General features: G+C 41.4%; 1 protein-coding gene across 1 annotated transcript in view; it reads left to right on the top strand.

The window, feature by feature from the left end:
- LOC126481875 (mucin-5AC-like) overlaps positions 1-26,753 on the top strand; it is a 250,888-nt gene that overhangs the window by 165,912 nt on the left and 58,223 nt on the right. Inside the window, exons 3-4 of the mRNA XM_050105834.1 lie at positions 17,178-17,399; positions 23,219-23,565. Of these exons, the coding sequence (XP_049961791.1) occupies positions 17,178-17,399; positions 23,219-23,565 (569 nt within the window). The remainder of the gene's footprint in view (positions 1-17,177; positions 17,400-23,218; positions 23,566-26,753) is intronic.

Below are 26,753 nucleotides of genomic sequence, written 5' to 3' on the forward strand. Positions count from 1 at the left end.
TTAGCTGCAATCCACTGCGCTGGCAACCGCAAGCAAGTACAAGAATTCAGACATCTTGCACTCTGTTGCAGCTCACATCCGACGTGTGGATCCCACTGTTCCCTACTCTCAGTGAGATATACAGTATTTAATGAAATTTGACATTGGCTGCCTGGAGAACGTGATATATTTTAAGTGCACTCTTCTATTCACAAATGTCTTGAGCCACTTTGTAGGATGTATTTTAAACAAGTACAATGAGTGTCTGATGATTATCTGACGTGCTACTTTCGTAACAGTACATGTATTTTTAGCTATGATGCTAATTACAGTCTTAACAGGTTAACGGTAACATACAAGTTGATACAGCGGCCCCTGCCGCTGTGTTTTGTGCAGCACTCTACGCCTTAAATTACCACCTGCAAGATTTTCAAATTATCTCGTTCGCTACACGAAAACGATTAGTCCTAAAGAAAAAAATGAACAGTTTTGTAATGGGGTACCGGTTAGCTGGAGGCCACAGTTCTCGAGGTCGCTTTGTACGTTTTTCTTAAGTAATTCAAAAACTACAGCCTCTAACGAAAACTCATCACAGTACAAAATGTAACTACATTACACTTCCTACAGAAAAGTCCTGTTTACTTTTTCCGTAGGACTCAACGTTTGTGTGTAGTGGACGAGAGAATATAAAAGTTTCGCGTGATGTTTGAAGGCTTTTGGGTTTCATAATACCCAGCGGTAGGAGCCGCTGAATCACCCCATATAAAACAAACGCAAACAAGTCGCTTGTGAATAATATGATATATTTTTCTACATACTAACTTTAAAACATGATAACCTGAGGCTGAAATAAAGCTTCAAAAGTCACCACTGCTGTTCAATTGTAGTTTGGAAATAATATATCTTTTATTTCATTTAAATAAATCAAAAAATAGTTTGAAAAACAGTGTAGGTAAATCAAACACACCTAGAAAAATGTGTAATAAACGAAAAAAATGGTTCAAATGGCTCTGAGCACTATGGGACTGAACAGCTGTGGTCATCAGTTCCCTAGAACTTAGAACTACTTAAACCTAACTAACCTAAGGACATCACACACATCCATGCCCGAGGCAGGATTCGAACCTGCGACCGTAGCAGTCGCGCGATTCCGGACTGCGCGCCTAGAACCGCGAGACCACCGCGGCCGGCAATAAACGAAATATTTTTCTGAGTTACAGCAATAGTAAACGAAAATAAGTGGGTTAAAAGAGTTTCAGCATATTGTTTCGCTCGTTTTACTTTGTTAGAGTTACTATGAATAAAAAGAAGAGCATCAGCATTGTCCATGTGTGAGAGTGGACATATCGCTTTGAGAATGAAAGCAGCAAAATACAGCTTACTTTCAGAAGCTGAGCTGTGTGTTTGGTTGCATAATACTTTTCTGGTGAACGTCTGAAGGTTCAAATGGCTCTGAGCACTATGGGACTCAACATCTGAGGTCATCAGTCCCCTAGAACTTAGAACTACGTAAACCTAACTAACCTAAGGACATCACACACATCCATGCCCGAGGCAGTATTCGAACCTGCGACCATATCAGTCGCGCGGTTCCGTACTGAAGCGCCTAAAACCGCTCGGCCACCGCGGCCGGCGAACGTCTGAAGGGTCGGAAAGTTTTGCCCATTGTTTTCTAGTAACATGGTACATTTCCTTCCATTTTGAAATACGCTTTAAATATATCTCCAACTCATCTGTTGGACTAATACTGTTATCGACATCTGCCCACAAAGCAAACTTCTTTACTTTCGCTGGGAGTAGACTTTTGTGGAGTACGATGAAAGAATGTTCTGTTTTTGAAGTTATCTGATAAGTTCCACTGCATTTCAGACATATGTCAAAGCCGCTTACAGATTCAACCTCGACGATATCCCCACATATCTGTCTATTCTTTAAGTTAGGGAAACCCGTGTCTGAGCCTATAAGGTCCATCTTCGTGTTTGTAATCGAAACCGCTTTCGATTGGCAGTCGGTATTTCACTTTGAAACTGGTCACTGCGGGCTATTAAAATGGCAATAAATGAATTTCACGCCTTACCTCTGCCGTGATTTCTCGTCTTTTATCTTCAAATATCATTTTAGATAACGGAGTTACGGCCAGAGAACAGCAGCTAGCTTATGGCACCTCTTAACAGTTAATTAACTTTTCCTCTAAGAATAATTTGTGCAAAAGGAAATGATAGAAGATTAGTGTTTAGCGTCCCGTCGACAAAGAGGTCGTTAGAGCACAAGCTCGGTTGTTTTATGGACTGGGAAGTTATCCGCCTTGTCATTTCAATGGAACCATCCAAGCATTTTCCAGGAGCGGTTTAGGGAAATCGCAGAAAATCTATATCTGAATGGTTGTACGTTGATTTGAACCGTTATCCTCCCGAATGCGAGTCCTGTGTATAATTTCAGGCGTTTACGTAAAATTCATATTTCAGAGGCTTCTTTATCCTGAAGCGCCTGGTTTATTTGCTATATTGAAATCATCTTCCACGGAAGCAGAAGGTACCGTGTAGGTGATTTCACTAATTGGAGGTCTCCTTGAAGGTCTGTAGAAATCCTCACGTTCTGAAAAGCTTGTCATACATTACATCACGATCGAAAAGATCGCTTCAGCTGCATGATAAATATTTATGAACCATCTAGTGTCATAGTGTTACTCCTCGATACATCTGTATGTAAAAAAGAGCAAAAATTATAAAGATACTGCTTCAGTTAAAATGTAGTTGAATTATGGACGAAATTGTATGTTAACATTTCATAACTTAGTTCAAGCGATAACCCGTAGACGACCCAAAATTCCCTGTCCAGTTGTATTGAAAATGTTCAACCGTCAAGAGGATGGTAGTCAAGTTAAAATACGACAGAATATAGGGAACATAATTCCGATGAAAGAAACCTAGAATAAAGATAAATCGGTAAACCAGTTGGATGTAAAAGTATAAAACATATTAATGTATAGGAAAAGAAAACCTACGCTAACTTGGTAAAATAAAATAGGTCTCAGAACAGGACTTGAATAATTATACGATAGGTAACGAAAGACAAGTCTAGATAAAATTCTGGTTACACAATAGACCATAATCGGGATTAAAGAAGGCCTGGGGAAACGGAAAATTAAAAATATTATACAGAAATGCCAAAGGCGTAATACTGTCGTGACGACATGAAGCACCCTGAGACCGCCAAGACTGCAACTGAGCTGAATTGGGGACGGCTCCGATAAAGGAAACGCGTAAGAGTGTAAATAACGAGAGGCGACATGAGAACAAAATCGTAACATGTGACAGAGATAGCTGGGTAGCCCCTTTACAAGTAATTTTACAAATAAAAGGTAGAAGAACATAATCACAAAAGGATATTTTTTTACCTCAAAGGATGGGGGGGGGGGGGAGGGGGTACACTGCCTAAAACACTAAAATATCAAATAAAAATAATTGCATAAAAATTTATTAAAAAACATCTTTAGGAATACAAAATACATAAATGGCGATGTATGAACCTCATAAGAATCAACAATAGTGGAGGCCAATCAGGAAAATGGTGGCGTGGAGAATAATGGTTTTAGGAGAAAAGATGAAATAGCGCCGTATAAAGATAGTTTAAAACAGGGAATAGCATATATTACTAGGTTATTCTATTTAAGCAGTTGATGTTTGCTAAAACGTTGCAATGTTGTACCTCTAGTTACCCATAAATGGTATGCATTGGGAGGCTCATTTTGTGTCATAATGTTTTGATTTCTTCGTGAATGTTGCAAGTATGTACCTTTCTTTCCAGATGAAGGGCATTAAAACTGTTTTGCAGATTTGTAATGGAGTGTCCCTCCTCACGCAGATGATTGCTTAAGGCTGATTAGGAGTTAGATAGACGAAGATCTTTTTTAATTCTAGTAAGAAACTTCTGCCTCTTTATCCAATGCATCTCATAGGTTTTGCTATTGTTTATAGACAGATATATCCCTGAAAACGTACCTCTAACGCCGTGATATTAGTTGGTTCATAAATAAATATTTATCGTAGAGCCGAAGCGGACTTTTTCATCATGATATAATTCTGCAGCTGTGGATTCCCACAATACAAAATGTTCTCTAAGTTAAACGTTAACATATAATATTTACAGTAATAGAATAGCATAGATACTATGAGGAGTGAAGTTAGTTCGTTTGTTAGCGTGATAGCAATTCCTTCAATTCAACCTGCTTCTCCCTTCTCAGAGATCTTTTCGCACAAGGCTGGATAATGACTTTGTACCGATTTCAATACAGTCAACCACGTTGGATTCGTGGGTACCAACTTGCCCTTTTTGGCTCATTTAGAAACTGACTCATAAGCAAAAGAATATATCTGATGTTGTAGTTAAGAAATAGTGCCATCCGTGCGAAGCCCGTCGGGTCGCTAGTGTTAGAAGAAGGTTCCTTCCTGCGCTACGTGTTGCTGAGCACTGGTTCAATGTTACATAAACATTTACCGCGGGCATAACTACAGTACATCTTTTAGCCTTTTACAATATTCTGCCCTGTGCTGCGACACGGTGTTGAATAACATATAACAGTCTTTGCAGATAGTTTTCCGTAAACCCCTCCTATGTCGATTAATGTGTGTCTAAGATCGAGAAACCTCTACGTCTTATAGTTCTGCACGACTTGAGGTTCTCGCGCACACATAGCCATCATTTATCAATAGTCACTTCCTTAGCAGATTTATGAAGACGTTTCTCGTCGATGCAAACCCTTGTTTATTAGACACACGTGGATCGCAATACCATCCACATTGAACTTTCAAGACTGTGTGCTTCTATACTCAACGCTGATTAGTTTATCTTTTACTTCCCATTTTCTTAATATTCTCTCCTTCCTTTGCAAACCACGTTTAGTTTCCTTGTTCTTTTCCAGAGACAAGAAATAATGGAAGATCTATCATGTATACTGAGATGTCAAAAGTGAAAGGGTAGCGATATTCACATATACAGACGCCGGTAGTTTTGCATACACTAGGTGCAAAAGGACAGTGCATTGGCATAGCTGTCATTTGTAGTCGGGTGATTCATGTGAAAGGGTTCCCGACGTGACAATGGCCACACAATGGGAATTAACAAACTTTGAACGCGGAATGGTAGCTGGAGCTAGATGCACGGGACATTCCATTTCGGAAATCCTAAAGAAATTCATTATTCCGAGATTCACAGTGCCAAGAGCGTGCCGAGATTACCAAATTTCAGGCATTACTTCTCGCCACGGACAACATAGTGACCAACGGCCTTCACTTAAAAGACCGAGAGCAGCGGCTTTTGCTATAGTCGTCAGCATAACAGACAAGCAAAACTGCGTGAATTAACGGCAAGAATCAGTGTGGGACGTACAACAAATGTATCCCTTAGGACAGTGGGGTGAAATTTGGCGTTAACGGGCTATGACAGCAAACAACTGACGCGAGTGCCTTTGCTAACAGCACGACATTGCCGAAGCTCTTCTTCTGGGCTTTTAACCATATTGATTGGATCCTAGACGACTGGAAAACCGTGTATGGGATTGAAACTCAGACGATAAACAGTAGATCATGTAACTAACTAGGAGGTACTGAATAGAACTGGGAAGAAGAAATTGTTGCTCAGCCTGACTAGAAAAAGGGATTGGTTGATAGGATACATTCTGAGACATCTGTTGTGGGTGGGAGCCACGAGGTGCGGTATTAAAACTCGGCAAGAACTTTCCAAATGATTTATTTGTTTCCACTACAGTGCTCCGCTCACCTCGGTCTGCGTCACAGGGCCCCACAATGCTGAGGAAACACCCCAGCGGCCTGTGCAACACAACGTTGTGTCGTGCCGGCCTTGGCTGGCCCCCTGAATTCCGATGATGTCAGAATGGCTGCACCAGCAGCCGACTCAGAGCTGGTCAGTGTGAGCCGCGGGCAGCCAGCTGCGTCCTTCTCCTCGCACGTGTAGCTGAGATCACGGCGAAGAACAAGCGCCCGCTATCCGAATCTGCAGCCCTCACCTCGGGAAGTCTCTGGCGTGTGTCGGGAGCTGAGACGACTGCCCGCGGTAGAGAGCCAAAGAGTGGCCCGCCGCTGGCTGGCTGTGGACTCCACGTCGGCCTCAGAGGGTCGAACCAACGATCCGCTGTGGACTGGGCCGCTGGCAGCCCATGTAGCCCGGTGGTGTGATACGTCCTTCCGTCCAAGAGAGATGCCACACTTGAATGAATCGCGTTAGAAACGGCACCTATTTATACTAGGCTGTGCGCCTCTGTTTTGCCAAGCGCACCGCTTCGCATCACATATGCATAACACTTAGGTTGGCCAGTGGCCCTCTTCTGCCTATAACTTGCATCATGGAAACTGCTGTGTGCGCCCTCTCTGGCAGTTCTACGCCCCTGTGGCCTTTATTTGCCTTCACAACTGCTGGTATGCGTAACTTACTGACTTACTGCAATTCAGCCCACACCTGCCTTTAACTAGTGCTCCGAATATCGCACAAAACTAACTTTCCCTATCCTAAACAGTGGTACCGCTACACATCAAGTAAGCAGATTCAGAAGGTTGTAGGTTGAAGCAGTTACTCAGAGATGAAGAGGCTTCCACAGGATAGACTGGGACGAAGAGCTCCATCAAATCTGTTTTCGGACTGAAGACCCCAACAAGGTTAAACGAAGGAGGGAGAAAACGCTTAAACTTAAGCAGTGTGCAAAGCCGGTTTCGTTCCGTGAAATATCTATATGGACTGTATAAATGGAAGAAAGACTTACACAAAATACAAAATATGCGCCAAAATGAAACTTGCAAAAGTGTGAAAGGAATACTATTCAGACTATTTAGGAGTGTGCCATTGCCGAGGGAGATCTGCGACACTAGGTACTCTGAATTGCAGATGAAGTTAAAATTACTGATTTCCATGTTTCTTCGGCCTGGTTAAACAGATTAGGCAAATTTTACAGCAAAGGAAGTCGCAAAATTACGACGTTTACCTCAAGTTGATCAGATGCTATTATAGGTCATGCTAAAAAGAAATTCCTTAGCTGTCGTAAAACGAAACTTGTTTTTATCCTCTAAAATGCTGTGTGTAAATTTAACCCGTCAAGTCACATGCAAACCATAGTTTATCTTTTCGAGCGTAAAAATAACAGAGTGTTTTGGCACCTTTGCATAAAACAGTGCCAGTGATAAGTATCAGTCGATTACTATTTCCGTAACTTTATCTATGTCTTCAGAAACATCAAGGCAGATTAGGAGCAAAAATTAAAAGAAAAGAACTGTTTCCTTGCAAAAGTCTTGTAACCAATGTAGTAAAATCCGGAAAAATGGGAGGGTATGTTCGTTATTACATCCGAAACGTCTTCTTACCATTTTCAGAAAATAATAGATTGATTTTGTTGGGCTTTTGGCCTTTACATAATGACACCTCTGTCATTAGGACGACGAAATACATTTATTTCGGATTCAACCCAGAACTAATAGTGTATGATTCAGCCCCTCGTTAAAAAAAATTTCAACAGTGTAAATCTTTTTCAGAAAATCGTCGAACAGTATAATTTCTGACAGTTCTTTGTCATTTCAGGTTTATCTGCGGAACAGTATTGTTAAATTTCCGTCATTTCTGCATTGGCAGTTTGCATCACCACATTTTACGAATTTGATCGAGTATGCTCGGTACGCAGCATAATATGCAGAACAACGGCCACAACCATTTCTTACGCCATACCAGTTCTGTCTAAATTAAATTAGTAATTTCTGTAAATTGCCTGAATCCATCCACTTTTCTTTCTTGGGCGTGGTACAAGAAAAATTTTTGTTTTCGTCGTCCAATAGAAATTCGCATTTTTGTGACGATACAGGGAATAAACAAGGAACTGTTTCATTGTTAGCGAAATATACATTATTCAACAATTATCATCAGAACTGTTCTGCAGAAATTGTTCTAAAATATTTAAAGTCAACAAATTAAGAATCTGGCTGGTGGAAGTCGTCCGTAATGTAATATTACACACTGCCTTGATTATCTTTCTTCTGTTAGCCTTCTGTGTGACAGTTACTTCTCTGGCGACATGAACTACAACTTATTTAAATTGCTTAAAATTCACGTGTGTACTTGTGTGTATTTTGGACTTCAAGCTAAGCGGTGCTACGTTCTCTTGTGACAGCTTCATCTGTGTATTATTCGCTGATTCGCGCGCTGAGCAGGAAGGACTGTACAAACCGCTGTTATATGCGGTTCTTCGTGCCGCAAAAATGAATACGTTAAACATTTTTAAATACTTGCAATGCGCCTTTGACAGTACATTTCTTTCGGCGAATTCTTCCTGGATGAAAAATTTCAGGGTGGGTTTCGACATGTCGGTTTGGACAATTCACTTTTAAGGTTCCATTTGCGATCATTACTTCATTATCAAACACTTCTCGTAGTTCCGCCAAGACTGTATATTTGGATTAAACAGAATTTTTTTTCAAACTATTTGAAACATCTCACTTTCTGGCGGCGCCTATGTGCTCTTCTTGGGGCTGCTGTCTATGGCAGAGTCGTTACTTGGAGGAAGAAGGATTTCCTCAGCATGGAGTTTATGTGCCAGTCTTTTCCTAATCTTCCTAAGTGGATTGTGGTTTGTGCAAAAGAAGCTGGCTCAACGTGGAGTGATTTCTCCAGGGCAGTCGGTACCCTTTGCACAAAAGCTCTGCAAGTGCTTCTAGGCTGCAGAACCCTGTCGTAAGCAAGAGCTGGTCAATGAAAACGTCAACGTTCTACTCTTGATTATGATTGGCTGAATCGTTTAAATGCATAACTTTTGGAGCGGTTTGGACTTGGCCGCGGCGCTCATGGGCTGTAAAAGTTTACATCTACATATATATTCCGCAAGCCACATTAGGGTATGCGGCGGAGGGCCGTGTGCCTTCTGAGGCGAAGGTGGCGTTTTCGTTGTGTATTTCCGAAGTCGGGAATAACTGAATCTTTTTGATCAACCAAGTGAAGTACGGAAGACTGGGAGAATCCGAAATGCATACCCGGACACGGGCGTGAAATGCCGCTCAGGCATTTTCCTTTTTTTCTCGGCGAGTGTTGGGGATCAGTGAGTGGGGACTTGTTCGGCAGAGAGACCTCAGCACAAAGCGTGGAAGCATTACCAGGATTAATTCACGTCAATAAATTCCACTTTTTCCTTCCAAATTTGAGAGTGGTGTTTTTGTGTGACTCTTTCCCTGTTTGATAGTTGTTGTAATTATAGTCGAGAGTTGCTAGTGGCCAGTATATAGGCCGTGTATGAAATGCTGGCGGTGTACACATTCCAGTCCGGTGGTCGGACATAGGGATCTTAGTGTCGGTAGTTGGATTATTACAGGCCTTCGATTATTGACAGTGCAGTAGAGATGTTTACCACTGCCTTGTGGGACAAAGCGAGGCTGTCGGCTCTTATTTAGACTCGCTGTACAGCTTGGCAGTGCAGACAATTAATCCTATTCCGCGAGTAAACGTTTCTAATTAAACACGCGGGGCGACACGTCGTATATTTACCCTCGCGCGTGGACGCAATGCGAGCGTGACTTCGCGCGACACCGCGGAAGCTTTGAAGAACGGACGAAAGGAAAGCTTCACACTCTTGCCCATTTTCGGCTGTATAACCATTCTCTCGTGAACAAGTACGAGAATACGTGCTATGTAGAAACCAGCACCTAATCGTTCGATTATGACAAAACTGGTAAACGCACAACCACAAGGTCAGCAACACTGAGCACGGAACATGTTCTCGCACGAAATGGTTCCTGCGCTGTGGCGACGACCGTTTATTAGTCAGCGCGAGTTACAGGATGCTCCGTGCCCAGTTTTTCAGAACTCGTGCTTGTGTATTTACAGATTGCGTGATACGTCGCACGATTAGATGCTGTAACATGTCGCTATTTGTCTTTGCTAAGACGCCTCCAGTAGCTGCGCCTCCATCGAATGTGCCTGAAAAGTGTTTGTCGAAAGTAGACTCTTATTAATAATATAGTTTACATTGAAGTTACAGTCCAGATACTTTAATTGTACATTTATGTTGAACAGCCTACGATTTATGGCCGAATCGTGTATCATATATCACAATTTGTGCACAGATAATCCGTTAGCCACCTGCTATTCTAGGTTGATATTGTTCGAGTGCAGAAACCCTAACACTGACGTGACTATTCACAACAGTTCTCGCCTGACAAACACGTATGATTAACACAGTCACTGAATAAACTTCTAAAATTACTGTATTTGTAGTCTAACACTCAAATAGATACGAAAACGGTGTACATAGTAATTAACTATTGATGATGACACACTTCACAGTTTGACCAAATTGTCACAATAGATGGTCATTATAGAAGTTTGGCACAGTTCCTGAGCTTAACTGCAAGTTTACAGTCAATCATTAAAAACAGTCACTAAACTATACTATGATCTCCCGGATGCGAAAGTCAGCTAGAACTCGACACAGTCCACGACTTCTGACTTTTTCTAACCCGTCTGCGGTATATTTTCAGAGATGCCACCTATAGATCTTGTACCTGTCATAATCTTTCGCAGACTGACTAAAATGGCTTCCAACAGCCTCTCAGAGCTACATTTATCTATTTTTATTTACTGGAGTTTTACAAGCTACAATTAAAAATTTGTGTTCCTGATTACCTCTTGTGAAATATTCTCCTGAATGTGAATCTTTAGATACAACAATAATTGCTACTGAATTATGCTGTCTACTTTGCAAAAATATTGAATTCTATTTCTGCAAAAATATTTTAGTTAAGAATGCTAATTACTCTGGAATTAGATGACTGTAAGTCTTCGTGACATTTTCTCATCATTACCTGTACAGATACTTCACTTACAAAGGTATTTACATATAATTTTAATCTTCTTTAGCTGAAAGTTAGTAGCAGGCTATATGTTTACGAATGAACAATGATAACAAGTAAAATTACTGGTATTTGCAATTAGCTCCTTAACACGTGATAGCTAAAGGAATATAATAAATACTAAAGCTGAATTAGAAAAACTCTGCCTCAGAAGTTGAGAGTCTTAGATACTGCACATGTCATAAAAATAACACTACTGGACAAATTTACAAAAAAAAAAAAGAGGGGAAGAAAAATATAACAGGTGGATGGGATTCACCTGCTTGTTACAATGTCCTGGTTGCTGTTTTAATGTCATGTGGGGTGTAGTCACGGGATCATTCACTTCAAAATGGCTTTATAGCGGAAATTTGCCAATAGTTGTTACATAAACACTAGGATAAGAAGACCTAAATGTGGTACAAAATCACAAAATCAATCTGTATTTTCGAAAGGAAAAGAGTAACTGTTAGGAAAAACATTTCAAATTTTGGAGGGTATAAGTTGCTTCATAATGATACTGTATTTAATTCTTTAAAATTTACAATTGTAACCTAGAAAATATAAATACAGTCTATCATTTTCTGGACTGAAACTCTTAAATATGATACTCCTAGTCCAATGTATGATACACATGTGATATTGCTATGTATACGGAAGATAGATGGTAGAGATCTTAAAAATGAGATAGAGAACACACAAAACGATACACATTCATAACTGAAATTTTCCTTTGGAACATATTTCTATGATATTTGTGGCATGAAACTTACATCAGAGGGAACTACAGAAATTTCTTTATTTGTTTCTCCTATTTTTAATACAATAAGGACGGCCAGCAGTGGGTAGTAACTGTTTCCAATTATACTTAATATATTGACATTAATACAAAAGTAAGAGACACGCAAAAGAGAATCGCTGTCTTATATTTTCCCATGTACATCAACGGGATCGTTAAACACAAAGCAGATTCCTCGTTTGACATTTCTCAGCCCAGTAGTAACATTAGGAATTGGCAATTTCCGTATCACATCACTCTTATTTATAAGAGAAGTGTCTTTTTCATTTAACTGAAAAGCTACTTTTCCATCACCATAGACTTCAGTGACTTAACATTTAGGTCATTTTCCAGTACTTTTTGTATGGTGCAGACATATCTGTTACTCTATATATTCCTGTTTCCTCCTCGAAATTTAGCAAAGATATGATCTCCTCCATCTACATGAGTTGCGTCTGTTATTACAATAGATCTAGTGTGGAGACTCCAAAGTGATCAACATTATCCCCGCAGTCGCTGCTCTTCAAAGATGTCGGAATCAGTTACTTCAGTTTCTTTTCTCTTTCGTGCACTTTCCTCAGCTGTTGTCCTAGGCATATCTTTCTGCCGCTCCTGATTCTGGTTGGGGTTGTAATGTATTGTATTGTACTGAACTGGGGACCTAGAAACGACAGAGAGGTTTCGTAACCGCCTTAGCTGCAGTGGTACACAACCCGGACAACAGGCTACAGCAGTCCACTCACCCCTCCGTCACCCCACACCGAGCCCAGGGTTATTGTGCGGTTCGGCCCCCAGTGAACCCCCTCCCTCCCCACCCCCCCTCCCCGCGGGGAGCGTCTCACACCAGACGAGGGTAACTCCAATGTTTGCGTGGTAGAGTAATTATTATGGTTTGAATAGCTTAGCAAGTTTGTATGAGATATTGCCGAGAAACGGCATACAAACGAATTTGGTTTCTTCTGCTACTGAGGTCTGGCTTACTGGTTTTGCTTTGTTAGATATAATGTTTTTATCTAATTTTTCAATTATGCTTGGGTCATAAGCATTGTTTGATGCTATTGTTTTTAATATATTGATTTCATTAATTTTTGCAGTAGGATCAGCTTGAATCTTGTTGATACGGTTAAGTGCTGATTTGAAAAAAGCTAGTTTATGCTGATTTGGGTGGCATGATGTATTGTTTATTATGACATCTGAAGTGGTGGGTTTCCTATATATCTGAAATTTATGTTTGTTGTTGTGATGTGTTATGTTTAGGTCAAGAAAATAGATACCTTTTTGGGTTTGGTGTTCTACTGTGAACTGTATTTTGGGGTGAACATTATTAAGTTTACCAGCTAAGGCCTCAATTTCAGTGGCTGTCCCATCATATAATATCAGGGTGTCATCAACATATCGTTTATAATAAATGATTTTGTCTGTTTCTATTGGGTTTGCTTTAAAGAATTTAATTTCGAGATCATTAATGTAGATGTCAGCAAGAAGGCCAGCTAGACTACTGCCCATTGCTAGACCATCATGTTGAATATATATTTTGTTGTTGAAGGTGAAGTAATTGTGGGACAGCACTAATTCAAGTAAATCCATCAGCTCACAGATTTCCATGTCACTTAACTTTTTATGTTGTAATAAGTTATTTTTTATTATTCGAAGTGTGTCTATTATAGGTATGTTTGTGTACAGGTTGATAATATCAAGGGATGCAAAGTTAGCTGCATTGGGAATGGAAATTTCTCTGATACTGTCAATCAAATCATAGGTGTTTTTTATGGAATAATTGGTTGGGAATGTATAATATTTCTTGAGTATTTCATGCAGTTTTTTAGTCACTTTGTACCCTGGGCTATTTATGGAATTCACAATCGGGCGTATCGGGTGTCCATCTTTATGAATTTTAGGTTGTGATCTAAGCTTTGGTGCTGTAGGGTTCATTATAACACATTGTTTGGCTTCAATGGATGTCAGCAGAAAGTTACAATTTTTTAACATGTCTTTTATTTTAGCTTGGTATTTGGGAGTGGGGTCAGATTTCAACTCAGTTATGTTATTATTCTTGAAAAATTCTAGGGTTTTCTTAATGTAATCAGACTCGTACATTATCACGGCTGTGCTGCCTTTGTCAGATTTAACAACAAGGGCACTACTGTTTGTTAGCTTTTTGTTAATTTGTTTCAGTGTTGCAGATTCATCATGTTTATTACTGTGGAGCCTTTGTGCATCTATGGTTTTCTTTATTATTTTGTTTGCATCATGGGCTAGAGCATTTTGATCATTCTGATCTAGTTTTGATGCTATACATGCTATTTTGGTGTTAGTTATTAGGTCTTTAACACTGTTGTAATCAAGTTTTGTGGCAATATTATGTTTAAGTCCCTTATTTAACAAATTTAATTCTGTGCTATTGAAATTAATGCTTGTTGTGTTAACTAATCTCTCAAAGAATTTATGTTGCACGGGAGGGCATTCATTTGGTGGAATGGGGGATTTTTTGGCAATCAGGAGTGAGAGCTTTTCTTTTTGTTTATGTGCAATTTTCAACATCTCTTTATTCACATTTAGTTGGGTTAGATCTAAGAAATTCGTGATTTGGCTTAGAGTGAGATAGTTGCTTAACTCTAAGTGCAGCATGTAGATGTCCCTGTTTAACAAGTCTTTTCGTTTGTAATGTGATCTAATTTCATTTTTGATCCATACAATTTCACATTTTCTCTTGGCTGCTTGTGCAGATTCACTCTGGTCTTTAACTACAACTCTTATGTAATTAGGAGTTACATTCTCTAAGATACATTGCTTATTAAATTTGATGGCAAGAATAGTTTTCATTAGTTTCACTTTGCACTTCCTGTATTTGTTCATTGTTCCTTTTACCTGCCTAGGTAGCAAAATAAGACTTTTATCCATTGTGGATGTGGAACACTGCGACTGTGGTGTGAAAAGGTTTCCAGAAATTACTGCAACCAGTCGCCTTTTATGTAGATGTATTTTATTTAACCATGACCGGTTTCGAGCTGCCTAGCAACTCATCATCAGATGGTATATACATTTAGTGCTTTTTTGTACCCATTGTGTGGGTGGTTGAGTATCTGTGGCTAGACAGAAACGAGAACAAAGCTATTCAAACCACATAATGTCAAAATAAGTTTTCACACTAACAACAAAATACAGAACAAAATAGTCCACAACACAAAAAGAGCCAGCACACCCTACCAAAAATCTGGTATATATAAATTAAGATGTGACAGCTGCTCCTGCTACTACATAGGGCAAACAGGTAGAAATTTTGAGATCCGATACAAGGAGCACACTGATGCACTTCGCCTAAACAACTTAAATAGATCCACTTTTGCTACCCATCTAGCAGATAATAAACATTCCATAACAGACATTAAAACTAACCTTCAAATCCTACACACTGTAGACAAGGGATTCAAGATGGATCTTCTCGAACAATTAGAGATTTTTACCCACAAACATAATTCCCCACATACCATTTTAAATGAGCAGACAGAATTGGCGAATAACTCCTTCTTTCAGAGTTTTAAGGATTCTTTGAACTTAAAAAACTAAACAGTCATTCAGAAACAAAATGCCCCCCCCCTCTTCTCTCTCCACATCACCCTCTCAACCCCCCCCCTCTCCTTTTTCCTATACACCCCCCCCCCACACCCCCCCCCCCACCGCCAACTCCTTTTCCACACCCTTTCAAGTATCAGCATCACTTATTATTTCAAGTTAACCATCAACCTCTCATCCCAGACATCATATGCCAAGATCAGCCAATGGAAGGAGCAAGAAATTAGCTGTCATAATACTCTCAATACCAATTATCTTAAATGTAACTGAAATATAATGTAAAAAATCTAGTTTTTTATATACCTGTTAAAATTGCACAGTTAATTTATAAATAAACATTTTACTAGTTTAAGCTAATTTACATTTATTTTCTATGTAATAAAGACAAATCTCTTGTCAGTGTGTGTGATGACTAATAATGCCTCTGGTCAACTTGAAATCTTTGATACTGTAGTTATATTGCAATCTTTGGCTTGTTTATAATGTGTAAATCCTGTATTCGTATCTGTGGCTAAGTGTGTTCAGCGATGTTTACGAAAAACAAGATATATGTTTCCAACAGTGCCTCATAAAAGTAATATACATCTAGTGAAAGTTTTAACTTGTGAAATTGTGAAAAACAAGACACAATGGTTTCAAAAATACGTCCTAAAAGAGATATATATATACCTGCAGAAAGATTTATCTGTAAGTAACACCTCAAAACGTAAATTAAACTGTAAATATTTCGTGTAACTGTACCACATGTAGTGATTATTTGTTCTTATACGTTAAACATAAATTATGCTGTAAATATTTCGTGTTACTGTACCACATGTAGCGATTATTTGTTCTCGTTTCTGTCTAGCCACAGATACTCAACCACCCACACAATGGGTACAAAAAAGCACTAAATGTATATACCATCTGATGATGAGTTGCTAGGCAGCTCGAAACCGGTCATGGTTAAATAAAATACATCTACATAAAAGGCGACTGGTTGCAGTAATTTCTGGAAACCTTTTCACACCACAGTCGCAGTGTTCCACATCCACAATGGATAAAAGTCTTACTTTACTAGTAGTCCATGGATGTCATATATGCAACAAAAAGCAACATCAAAAATTTCATACAGTGGAAAAGAGTTACATATTGCTTGAAAAGAAAAACGAAGTAGTAAGGTTTAGTCAACAGTAAAATTATCCATATAAATGCTATTGCTTGGCCATAAGGCTTTTTCAACAGTAAAAATGATTAATAAAATCTCCTCGGGCTTCCAGCCGTATCAGGTCTGAAAATCTTATGAGATTTCGACCGAACTCTCCTCGTCCGTTGTCAAGTGGTAAATGACTACCGTGTCGCCGTGGCCTCGTTGTTACATAGCCGCGCTCCTGGTTGTGACGTCACTGGTGTTCTCTTCCTCGCCAACTGTGGCAATGAAATTTTCACTCTGCATCGGAGTGTGCGCTGATTTTGAAACTAGGAGGAAATCCGACGACTCGACCCACCAAGACGGATCAAGGAAGGTCCGACTTACACTCGCAAATTCCGGGTGGAAATGCTGACCAGTTATACTGTACGTCACATGTACCACCCTCTACGGACTCGCGGCTAAGCTCAGTAATAACAGTATCAGTTTAGAAGCGGGGGATCTTGCAATGTGACCCAGAAGAGCCAGGGAAGTTCTACTCAAAGTACTACTTGGGGTGACCCTTTCTGGCCGGGGCGTTATGGCCGAGCGGTTCTAGGCACTTCAGTCCGGAACTGCTTCAGTCCGGAACTGCTACGGTCGCAGGTTCGAATCCTGCCTCTGGCATGGATGTGTGTGATGTCCTTAGGTTAGTTAGGTTTAAGTAGTTCTAAGTTCTAGGGGACTGATGACCTCAGATGTTAAGTCCCATAGTGCTCAGAGCCAATTGAACCAGTTTTTGACCCTTTCTGTTCCTGTAGCTCCTCTTCCGAGTTAGTAGTAATGACGCCCTGTCCTGTTTCAGTATGACCGCAGACTCAGCGGCAGCTCGGGCTCCACGCCGGGCTCTGGCTACCGCAGCGGCAGCAGCACCGGCGGCGGCAGCGGCAGTGGCTACCACAGGGATCTGTCCTCGGACCGCAAGTACGGCTCGCAGCTCGACCCGCCGGCTGGCCGCGACCACTCCTCTACCAGGACCGGCTCCTACTCTGACACCAAGTACGGCACCTACCCGCACAGGAGCAGGGTGAGTACCCACCACAAGCAGCTGGTATTTCAGTGTTCACTTACAGCATTCAAGAAAATTCTACTCGAAGTATCACAGTGTAGTGTTGTAGATTTTATTAAAACATTTCTTTGCCCAAGGTCGCAAAGTATAAAACAATAATTATTGGTTTTAACTGCTTAAACGGTCATCTTCAGCTCTGGAAATGGTAATACAAGTTCACAAGTCAGAAATATTTTAAGAATAACGCCACAGTGCTAGTCAGTTTGTTTGCTTTCTTGATATGATTGACTTTGACGGACACTGTGACCTGACATTATGGCTTCCGTCATATTCAAATTACTACAGAAGTGTTTGTGCTACATGTTTTACATACGCATATTATAAATGCGACAGTAAGGTATGTTTTCACTGGGTTTCTGTTGTGCGTAGCTTCGTGCCACTGGCTTTGGATGACAGCAATGCATTTTTATTCTATTTTTTCTAGAGCTGAAATTTCCTTGAGGATTTTAACACAATAATATCTAAGTGTCTTACTTATTGTGTTGATTTAGGCACCACTGTTTGTATCCTGTTATACACTCCGACGGTTTTGGGGGGGTTGAAACTAGTAATCACAGTTTTCTGCTTTGTGATTTTGGCCAAACAAAGATTTACAGGTCGCTGTCACCATGCTGACTACATCAGGTAATTACAATATCACATTTCAAGTTAAAGTACACTGTTTCTTAGTTCATCCGTTATTGAGAAGCTCTTGCGCACCGATTATGTGACTGCAAAAGAACACTGCTAGTCCTTTCTGTTTTAGTCAGCAGTTTTTGGAAATGTTTGTTAGTGTTCTCCGTCCTTCCCTATTTTGTGTTGAACTTGTCATTGTAGCCAATACATGTTGCACTTTGCATGTTCTATTATCTGTCTGCACCTATCATTTTACTCTTAGATTCCTCCTTCCATTCTCAATTATGTATACGATATTCTCCTATGCTGTCCCTTTTTCATGTAATGATGTTCCATACACTTCTTTCTTAATTTATCCTCATTATTGCTTCTTCATTTCATAGCGGTATGGAACGGAATGGTCACATACACTCACATAGACAATCTTCCGTTTACTGGTGGAATGCTGGGAATATACAGTCAATTTAAATAAAAAATAAATTACAAATCTCGTGTGCATCCAATCTTAGAATACGGCTCAAGTGTGTAACACATATTGCACATAAAAAAAGGGTGGCACAAACGATCACATGTTTGTTTGACAAACAGAAGAGCGACGTAGAAACGCTGCGAAACCGGAAGTGGCATACGCTTGAAGACAGCCGCAAATTAGCAAATTATCATGCGAAAGCCTACTTACAAATTTTCAGTTACTAGTATGAAATGAAGAACTTAGAAATGTAATTCAGCTCCTCACTTGTCACTCCCATAAGTACGCAGACGATAAGATCTTACTAATTACATAGCGCACAGAAGCTTTCGAACAGAAAGAAACTTCAACACACGGTACAGCATTATTTACCTTTTCCCGTAATCTTGAAAGTGATTTGCAGAGTATGTATCCTATTCGTTGACTTAATTTTAAACATTCTTTGACAACGCCACAGTTCAAACGCTTCCAGTTACTTCTTGTCCGGTATTTCCACAGTCCACGTTTCACTTCCATACGGTGGTGTGCTCCAGATATACACTTCCGCTAACGTCTTCCTCATTTCTATATCACATTTGTTTCGAGCAGAGCTCTTTTATTGCATTACGATTTCCTCGCCTGTTCCAGTCTACACAGTCTGCCTGGCAATAAAAAAATTAAAAAAAAGGTCCATCTTGAATATATAGTCGGATGTCAATGTAACGTCGTACGCGTACGAACTATGGGCGAGTATGTAAACGATCACAGTTGCAATTCTCAGTGACAGATAGAATGGTCACCCCAATTCATTAGTGTTGTTCGCGTTTAGTGTTGTTACCAAGCTTGGTCGGGTATGTAATGGGCCTCAACAGCATAGGATGTTGAGTGATCACTGTGAGAGACACGGGTATGCTACGTAGCCGTGTGCGACAGCGTCATCAGCACCTGACAGTGTGTGAAAAGGGACACATTTGCGGTCTTCATTTGGCCGGCTGGTTGAAACGCGCAATAATCAGATTTTTAGGGCATTCGGATGTCTGATCACCCGAAGAGAGGATCGCGATATTGTTCACCAAGCACAGCGTAACGCCATCAGATTTGTGGCTGTCATCTAGGACGAAGTAGTGGACTCCTTGTACGTGTTGTGTCATCTGTCACCATAGGCCGGATACTAGCAGCAGCCATACTAGGGAAGTACTGTCCCGTGTTTAGGCTGGCGTTGACACCGCAACACAGACGACTGAGTTTGGAGTGGTACTGTGACCGAGAACAGGAGCTGCTTATGAATGGCGTTAGATTCTGTTCGTCGATGGTTCAAATGGCTCTGAGCACTGTGGGACTTAACATCTGAGATCATCAGTCCCCTAGAACTTAGAACTACTTAACCCTAACTAACCTAAGGACATTACACACACCCATGCCCGAGGCAGGATTCGAACCTGCGACCGTAGCAGTCGCGCGGATCCGGACTGAAGCGCCTAGAACCGCTCGGCCACCGAGGCCGGCTGTTCGGCGATGAATCGAGGTTCTACACTACCCCAGACTACCCATTTTCCACGAGTATGGCAGCGGCCTGTGGAGGTGATCCATTTTCTCACCGTTATGGAAGTGCACAGTTGTGGCTGGTTGGATGGTTGATTTGGGGGAGGAGACCAAACAGCGACGTCATCGGTCCCATCGGATTAGGTAGGGATGGGGAAAGAAGTCAGCCGCGTCCTTTCGAAGGAACCATCCCAGCATTTACCTGAAGCGATTTAGGTAAATCACCGAAAACCTAAATCAGGATGGCCGGACGTGGATTTGAACCGTCGTCCTCCCAAGTGTGCGAGTCCAGTGTGCTAACCACTGCGCCACTTCACTCAGTGCTCCGTTGTATTAGCTACTCCTGGTGTGGGGAGTCAGGTTATGATTAAGGGAAATCTGATGGCAACTGTGTTACATTTCATGTGACAATATCGCGGAGCTGAATACTCGTCCACGCATGGCACGTGTCTCTATGGGCTGGTGAGATATTCCTCTAGTCATCAAAATCCGCAGACCTGATCACAAAAGACGTATGTTGTGACAGCTCGGAGGTCCACTTTCTCCCAGCCTCAGACGAGGGCACAAAGGCTACACAACACCCTTCCCAACCGAATCAGTGCATGCATCCACGTCAGAGGTGTGCAACGTCATACTGATAAGTGGGCTCATAACGCCAAGTTCTTCGTAAATACGACTCGATTTTGTAATCACTGAAATAACGTCTTGTACCCTCTCAGTCCTTGAAGTTCCATTTAGTTTCCTCCTCTCTTTCTGGGTGCTTCACTATTTTGCCAGGCAGCGTATATTTCACTCTGTAAGTTGTTTTATTCTGTTGTTGTTGTTCTTGTTTCTGTTGTTGTAAACTAAACTAGACTGGTATCCTCATTTTAAACTTTCGGGTATGTCTTTAATAAAATTGAACTTGAACAATACAAGTGCTGTGATTATGTGAACGCTGTCTGATAAAAAGAGTCGCCAAATGTCTGAATTTGTATAACTGTATTACATTGAACTTCCAGAAAACGTAAAACTTTATACTAAATAAACTGCCATGTGAAATTCTGTACCGTGCAATGCAGTGAGCAGCCCTACAATGAGTGATATCACAGAAGCTGACTTACAGTTCCAATACGGAAAACTAACAGAATAAAAGTTCTACATAATGTGACAAATCGAATTTTGAAAGAACATTTGTTAAAAATGTTTCCGTGAAAATTATCTGTAAAATTGTCTATGCAAATTGATCAAATAAATTTCCAAATACTAAATAATACACAGCAAATGTAACACTGCTCTGTAAGAATAAGAGTATTTGACAAAGAAATGAAATCTGAATTGAACTTTACCTAAACCGAATCTGCCAACAATTTTGAAATGCAAGGCTTAACTGAAAATGATATGACTGATGTTAACCTGGCCCTACCAGATTTTCATTGCTTTCCTGTGGGAACGGGAACTCGGTACCGTTCGAAAGCGACGAAAATGAAAATGCAGTGCAGCAGCAATCTAGCCAAAGAGGAGAAAGCCTTGTGCAGAGCAATGCAATGACATACAGATGTGCTACGCAGATGATACATAAAGCCGAAATAACTGCGTTCCGCTAAGTGACATAAGGCGACACACAATCAAAAAATAAAACTTTCACGAGGAGACGGTGGGAAATACTCGAGTTTCTAAATGACTGAAAAGATACTAGCATTCAAAACTATATTATGAACTTTATTCCTTAACAACCAAAAGACTTCTTTACAAAATCACTTATTATAAAAATATGACTCTGTCATGAAAGATGGACTGATAAAGGAGTAGTAAAACTCTGAGTGCAAGTTATGTGAGCAGACAACTGTAATGAATCACGTCTGCCAGCCGTCGTGGCGGAGCGGCGCTAGGCACTTCAGTCTGGAACCGCGCAACCGCTACGGTATCAGGTTCGAATCCTGCCTCGGGCATGGACGTGTGTGATGTCCTTAAGTTAATTAGGTTTAAGTAGTTCTAAGTTCTAGGGGACTGATGACCTCAGATGTTAAGTCCCATAGCGCTCAGAGCCATTTGAACCATTTGAATCACGTCTCGCCAGTAGAACTAATTGACTTGAACAAATAAAGGCAAATCTTGGGAAAAGCTTAGCCTTTTTTCAAACACATCATAAATTACGTGCGAGCAAGCAATGCAGCGACAACATTACCTGAAAATCTTCACACTTTTCAAATGAGTCTTTGCCAAATCATACTTCCTAAATTCAATATCCTCTATATTTGTATCTCTGTGCTCAGCTAGGTAATTCCGAACCGCTCAGTAGCGTGAACAAGACCCGACTCGCTCACTTACTTTTCACAGAATGCTACTGGCATCGACAATGCTACTGCCAACTAAAAATCACATTGAAACTTCCTGGCAGATTAAAACTGTGTGCCGGACCGAGACTCGAACTCGGGACCGAGTCCGGCAAAAAGTTTTAATCTGCCAGGAGGTTTCATATCAGCGCACACTCCGCTGCAGAGTGAAAATCTCATTCTGGAAACATCCCCCAGGCTGTGGCTAAGCCATGTCTCCGCAATATCCTTTCTTTCAGGTGTGTTCTTTCAAAATTCGATTTGTCATATTATGTAGAACTTTTATTCCGTTAGTTTTCCGTATTGGAACTCTAAGTCAGCTTCTGCGATATCACTCATTGTAGGGCTGCTCACTGCATTGCACAGTACAGAATTTCACATGGCAGTTTATTTAGTATAAAGGTTCGCAGGAGAGCTTCTGTAAAGTTTGGAAGGTAGGAGACAAGGTACTGGCAAAATTGAAACTGTGAGAACGGGGCGTGAGTCGTGCTTGGGTAGCTCAGATGGTAGAGCACTTGCATGCGAAAGGCAAAGGTCGCGAGTTCGAGTCTCGGTCCGGCACACAGTTTTAATCTACCAGGAAGTTTCATATCAGCCACACTCCGCTGCAGAGTGAAAATCTCATTCTAAAAATGATATTGCTTGTGCTCAGACCCTCTGTGGCGCAACAAATCGACTATTGAGGAGTTCTGTTGAAAAATATCCGTTGTACAGAATTTAGAACAACACATCGAATGAAAATAGGGCTCACATCACTTTCGTTGAATGCCAATTACATGTGTTAAGTTTCGCAGAGTAAGAGCAGCCTACAGGCGAGCAGTGAGAGTGAGTGCGTCGACCCTTCCGGCTGCCCACAGGCGGACGCCAGCCACGGACCCCCGGTGACGCTGCCGCCTACGACGAGCAGCGGCCGGCGGTCACGTGACCCCAGCCCCAGCACCGAGACGCCAGGCGGCAGCTCCACCCTGCCGCTGCAGCTGCAGCTCCGCATGCTCTCGCACCGGCCCTCCTACTCGCGCTCTACGTCGCGGGAGTCCGCACCCACATCCCCTTCCACTTCCAGTCCCGGCTCCAGCAGGTTCTCCAGCGCGACGCTGCCGCGCAGCCCGCACGCCGACAAACCGGCGCCCGTCTTCGGCAGGACCGACGACAGCGCCTCTACCGACCGCGAACGGACCTCTTCGTATACGCCCTACTCTGCCAGGTAACTCCTCATGCCGTCGGCACTCCATTAACTTTCACATAAAGCCAACTGGAGAAGAGCGACCGAGTGATATCACAGAGGTAAATAAAACGAAAATACAAGCCGCACTTACTCTTTATTAACAGGTTACAAGTTTCGGTATGTTGGCCATCATCAGACTCCTCTTAAAAATACAAAGTGTCCATAAGTAAATCAGCAAAATAATAATAATAGCATTATCAATATTTCAAAAAATATAAATGTAAGGATGTAGAGGCTTATCTCATGAGGGGTAAGATAGACACTCCCTACAGGAAAATTAAAGAGACCTTTGGAGAAAAGAGAACCACTTGCATGAATATCAAGAGCTCAGATGGAAACCCAGTTCTAAGCAAAGAAGGGAAAGCAGAAAGGTGGAAGGAGTATATAGAGGGTCTAGACAAGGGCGATGTTCTTGAGGACAATATTATGGAAATGGAAGAGGAGGTAGATGAAGATGAAATGGGAGATATGATACTGCGTGAAGAGTTTGACAGAGCACGGGAAGACCTAAGTCGAGACAAGGCCCCGGCAGTAGACAACATTCCTTTAGACAGCCTTGGGAGAGCCACTCCTGACAAAACTCTGCCATCTGGTGAGCAAGATGTATGAGACAGGCGAAATTCCCTCAGACTTCAAGAAGAATATAATAATCCCAATCCCAAAGAAAGCAGGTGTTGACAGATGTGAAAATTACCAAACTATCAGTTTAATAAATCACAGCAGCAAAATACTAACGCGAATTCTTTACAGACGAATGGAAAAACTGGTAGAAGCCGACCTCGGGGAAGATCAGTTTGGATTCCATAGAAATGTTGGAACACGTGTGGCAATATTGACCCTACGACTTATCTTAGAAGAAAGATTAAGGAAAGGCAAACCTACGTTTCTAGCATTTGTAGACTTAGAGAAAGCTTTTGACAATGTTGACAGGAATACTCTCTTTCAAATTCTGAAGGTGGCAGGGGTAAAATACAGGGAGCGAAAGGCTATTTACAATTTGTACAGAAACCAGATGGCAGTTATAAGAGTCGAGGGACATGAAAGGGAAGCAGTGGTTGGGAAGGGAGTAATACAGGGTTGGAGCCTCTCCCCGATGTTATTCAATCTGTATATTGAGCAAGCAGTAAAGGAAACAAATGAAAAATTCGGAATACGTATTAAAATCCATGGAGAAGAAATAAAAACTTTGGGGTTCGCCGATGACATTGTAATTCTGTCAGAGACAGCAAAGTACTTGGAAGAGCAGTTGAACGGAATGGACAGTGTCTTGAAAGGAGGATATAAGATGAACATCAACAAAAGCAAAACGAGGATAATGGAATGTAGACGAATTAAGTCGGGTGATGCTGAGGGAATTAGATTAGGAAATGAGACGCTTAAAGTAGTAAAGGAGTTTTGCTATTTGGGGAGCAAAATAACTGATGATGGTCGAAGTAGAGAGGATATAAAATGTAGACTGGCAATGGCAAGGAAAGCGTTTCTGAAGAAGAGAAATTTGTTAACATCGAGTATAGATTTAAGTGTCAGGAAGTCGTTTCTGAAAGTATTTGTATGGAGTGTAGCCATGTATGGAAGTGAAACGTGGACAATAAATAGTTTGGACAAGAAGGGAATAGAAGCTTTCGAAATGTGGTGCTACAGAAGAATGCTGAAGATTATATGGGTAGATCACATAACTACTGAGGAGGTATTGAACAGAATTGGGGAGAAGAGGAGTTTGTGGCACAACTTGACTAGAAGAAGGGATCGGTTGGTAGGACATGTTCTGAGGCATCCAGGGATCACCAATTTAGTACTGGAGGGCAGCATGAAGGGTAAAAATCGTAGAGGGAGACCAAGAGATGAATACGCTAAGCAGATTCAGAAGGATGTAGGCTGCAGTAGGTACTGGGAGATGGAGAGGCTTGCACAGGATAGAGTAGCATGGAGAGCTGCATCAAACCAGTCTCAGGACTGAAGACAACAACAACAACAACAACAACATGGTTGAAAGCGAAAGAATCTTTTCACTAGCATAACGAAGACAGCTAACAGGCACATGTCATATAATTCCAGTAGTATCTTACTCCTGAGCTTACCAACGAGATTTTGGGCTTCAAGAATGGACCCGCTGTCTCTTATGTTGCCAATAGGGAGTTTCCTGCGTGCACACCGGTCTTCTAAGAGATTCGCTTTTTCCAAAGAGGAGCATTTTAGCCACTGACCAGCAGTTTTTCAGTACAGTGGCCACAAAACACAAACAATCATGAAGAGAAGGAGCCGTTGCGATAGTCCCCTTCTTTAAACAGTACAGCAAATGACTGTACAACGAGATCGATCTGTAGCCTATGACACGGCATTTAGTAAGAGGCTGTGGGAGGCGCTAGGCCCCAGCTCGCCAACCCACTCACTATCGACTCCACGTTCCCCTTGGCAAGGAATCCACCACCCTCACCTTCCAGACCCAAAACAACACAGAAGTTGTCACATTCTTGGTCTGTAAGAAGTCAAAAATGGAAACCTTAGAATGTTCCAGGGTCCAAAAGTGGGATTAAAGAAAGTCCCTTCGCCGAATTTCGAGTAGTTTACCTTGTGTTCCAGCGCCAGCTAGCAGTACCTGTGCCGCGACTCACCTATACTGGTGTCAGCCACCCTCTATCAAAGACGGTTGGAGCAAATGCCAGCTGCACTTGAGTCTAGCACTGACCCCAAACATTCTCAGGAGTTTGAGGTCCACAGCCGCTTATTCTGACATCGAGCGACACCCTAATTCAGAGCTATCTCCGAAGTTACTAGCACCCTACGGTGCGTCCATATACCAAGTGCGACCTGCTTCGTAATGTGATGTAATGCACTCCTCCAAGTGGTCGGATGCCTGAACCAGAACTATAGTAGACAGCTCGGCAGGATGCAGTGCTGCACTCAGGCCTCACGCAGTCATATCCGAAGGTGCTTGCAGCTCGGGCCAGGAACAGGTACCAGAGACCCAGTGGTCTTCTTTATCGTCATACATTATGGGCTAAACCATTTTTTCTGCAGATTACCGATAGCCAATTTCAACTAAGAGGGTTTTTGATACTGGCAACTATTTATTTGCACCTTAGACAAAATAGATACATGTTTCAAAGTTTTACTGCCCTTCAAAATTATCATCGGTATTTAGTACATAGTGTCTCAGAACGACGTTT

Source organism: Schistocerca serialis, chromosome 5, assembly GCF_023864345.2.
Source record: "Schistocerca serialis cubense isolate TAMUIC-IGC-003099 chromosome 5, iqSchSeri2.2, whole genome shotgun sequence".
Taxonomy (NCBI): domain Eukaryota; kingdom Metazoa; phylum Arthropoda; class Insecta; order Orthoptera; family Acrididae; genus Schistocerca; species Schistocerca serialis.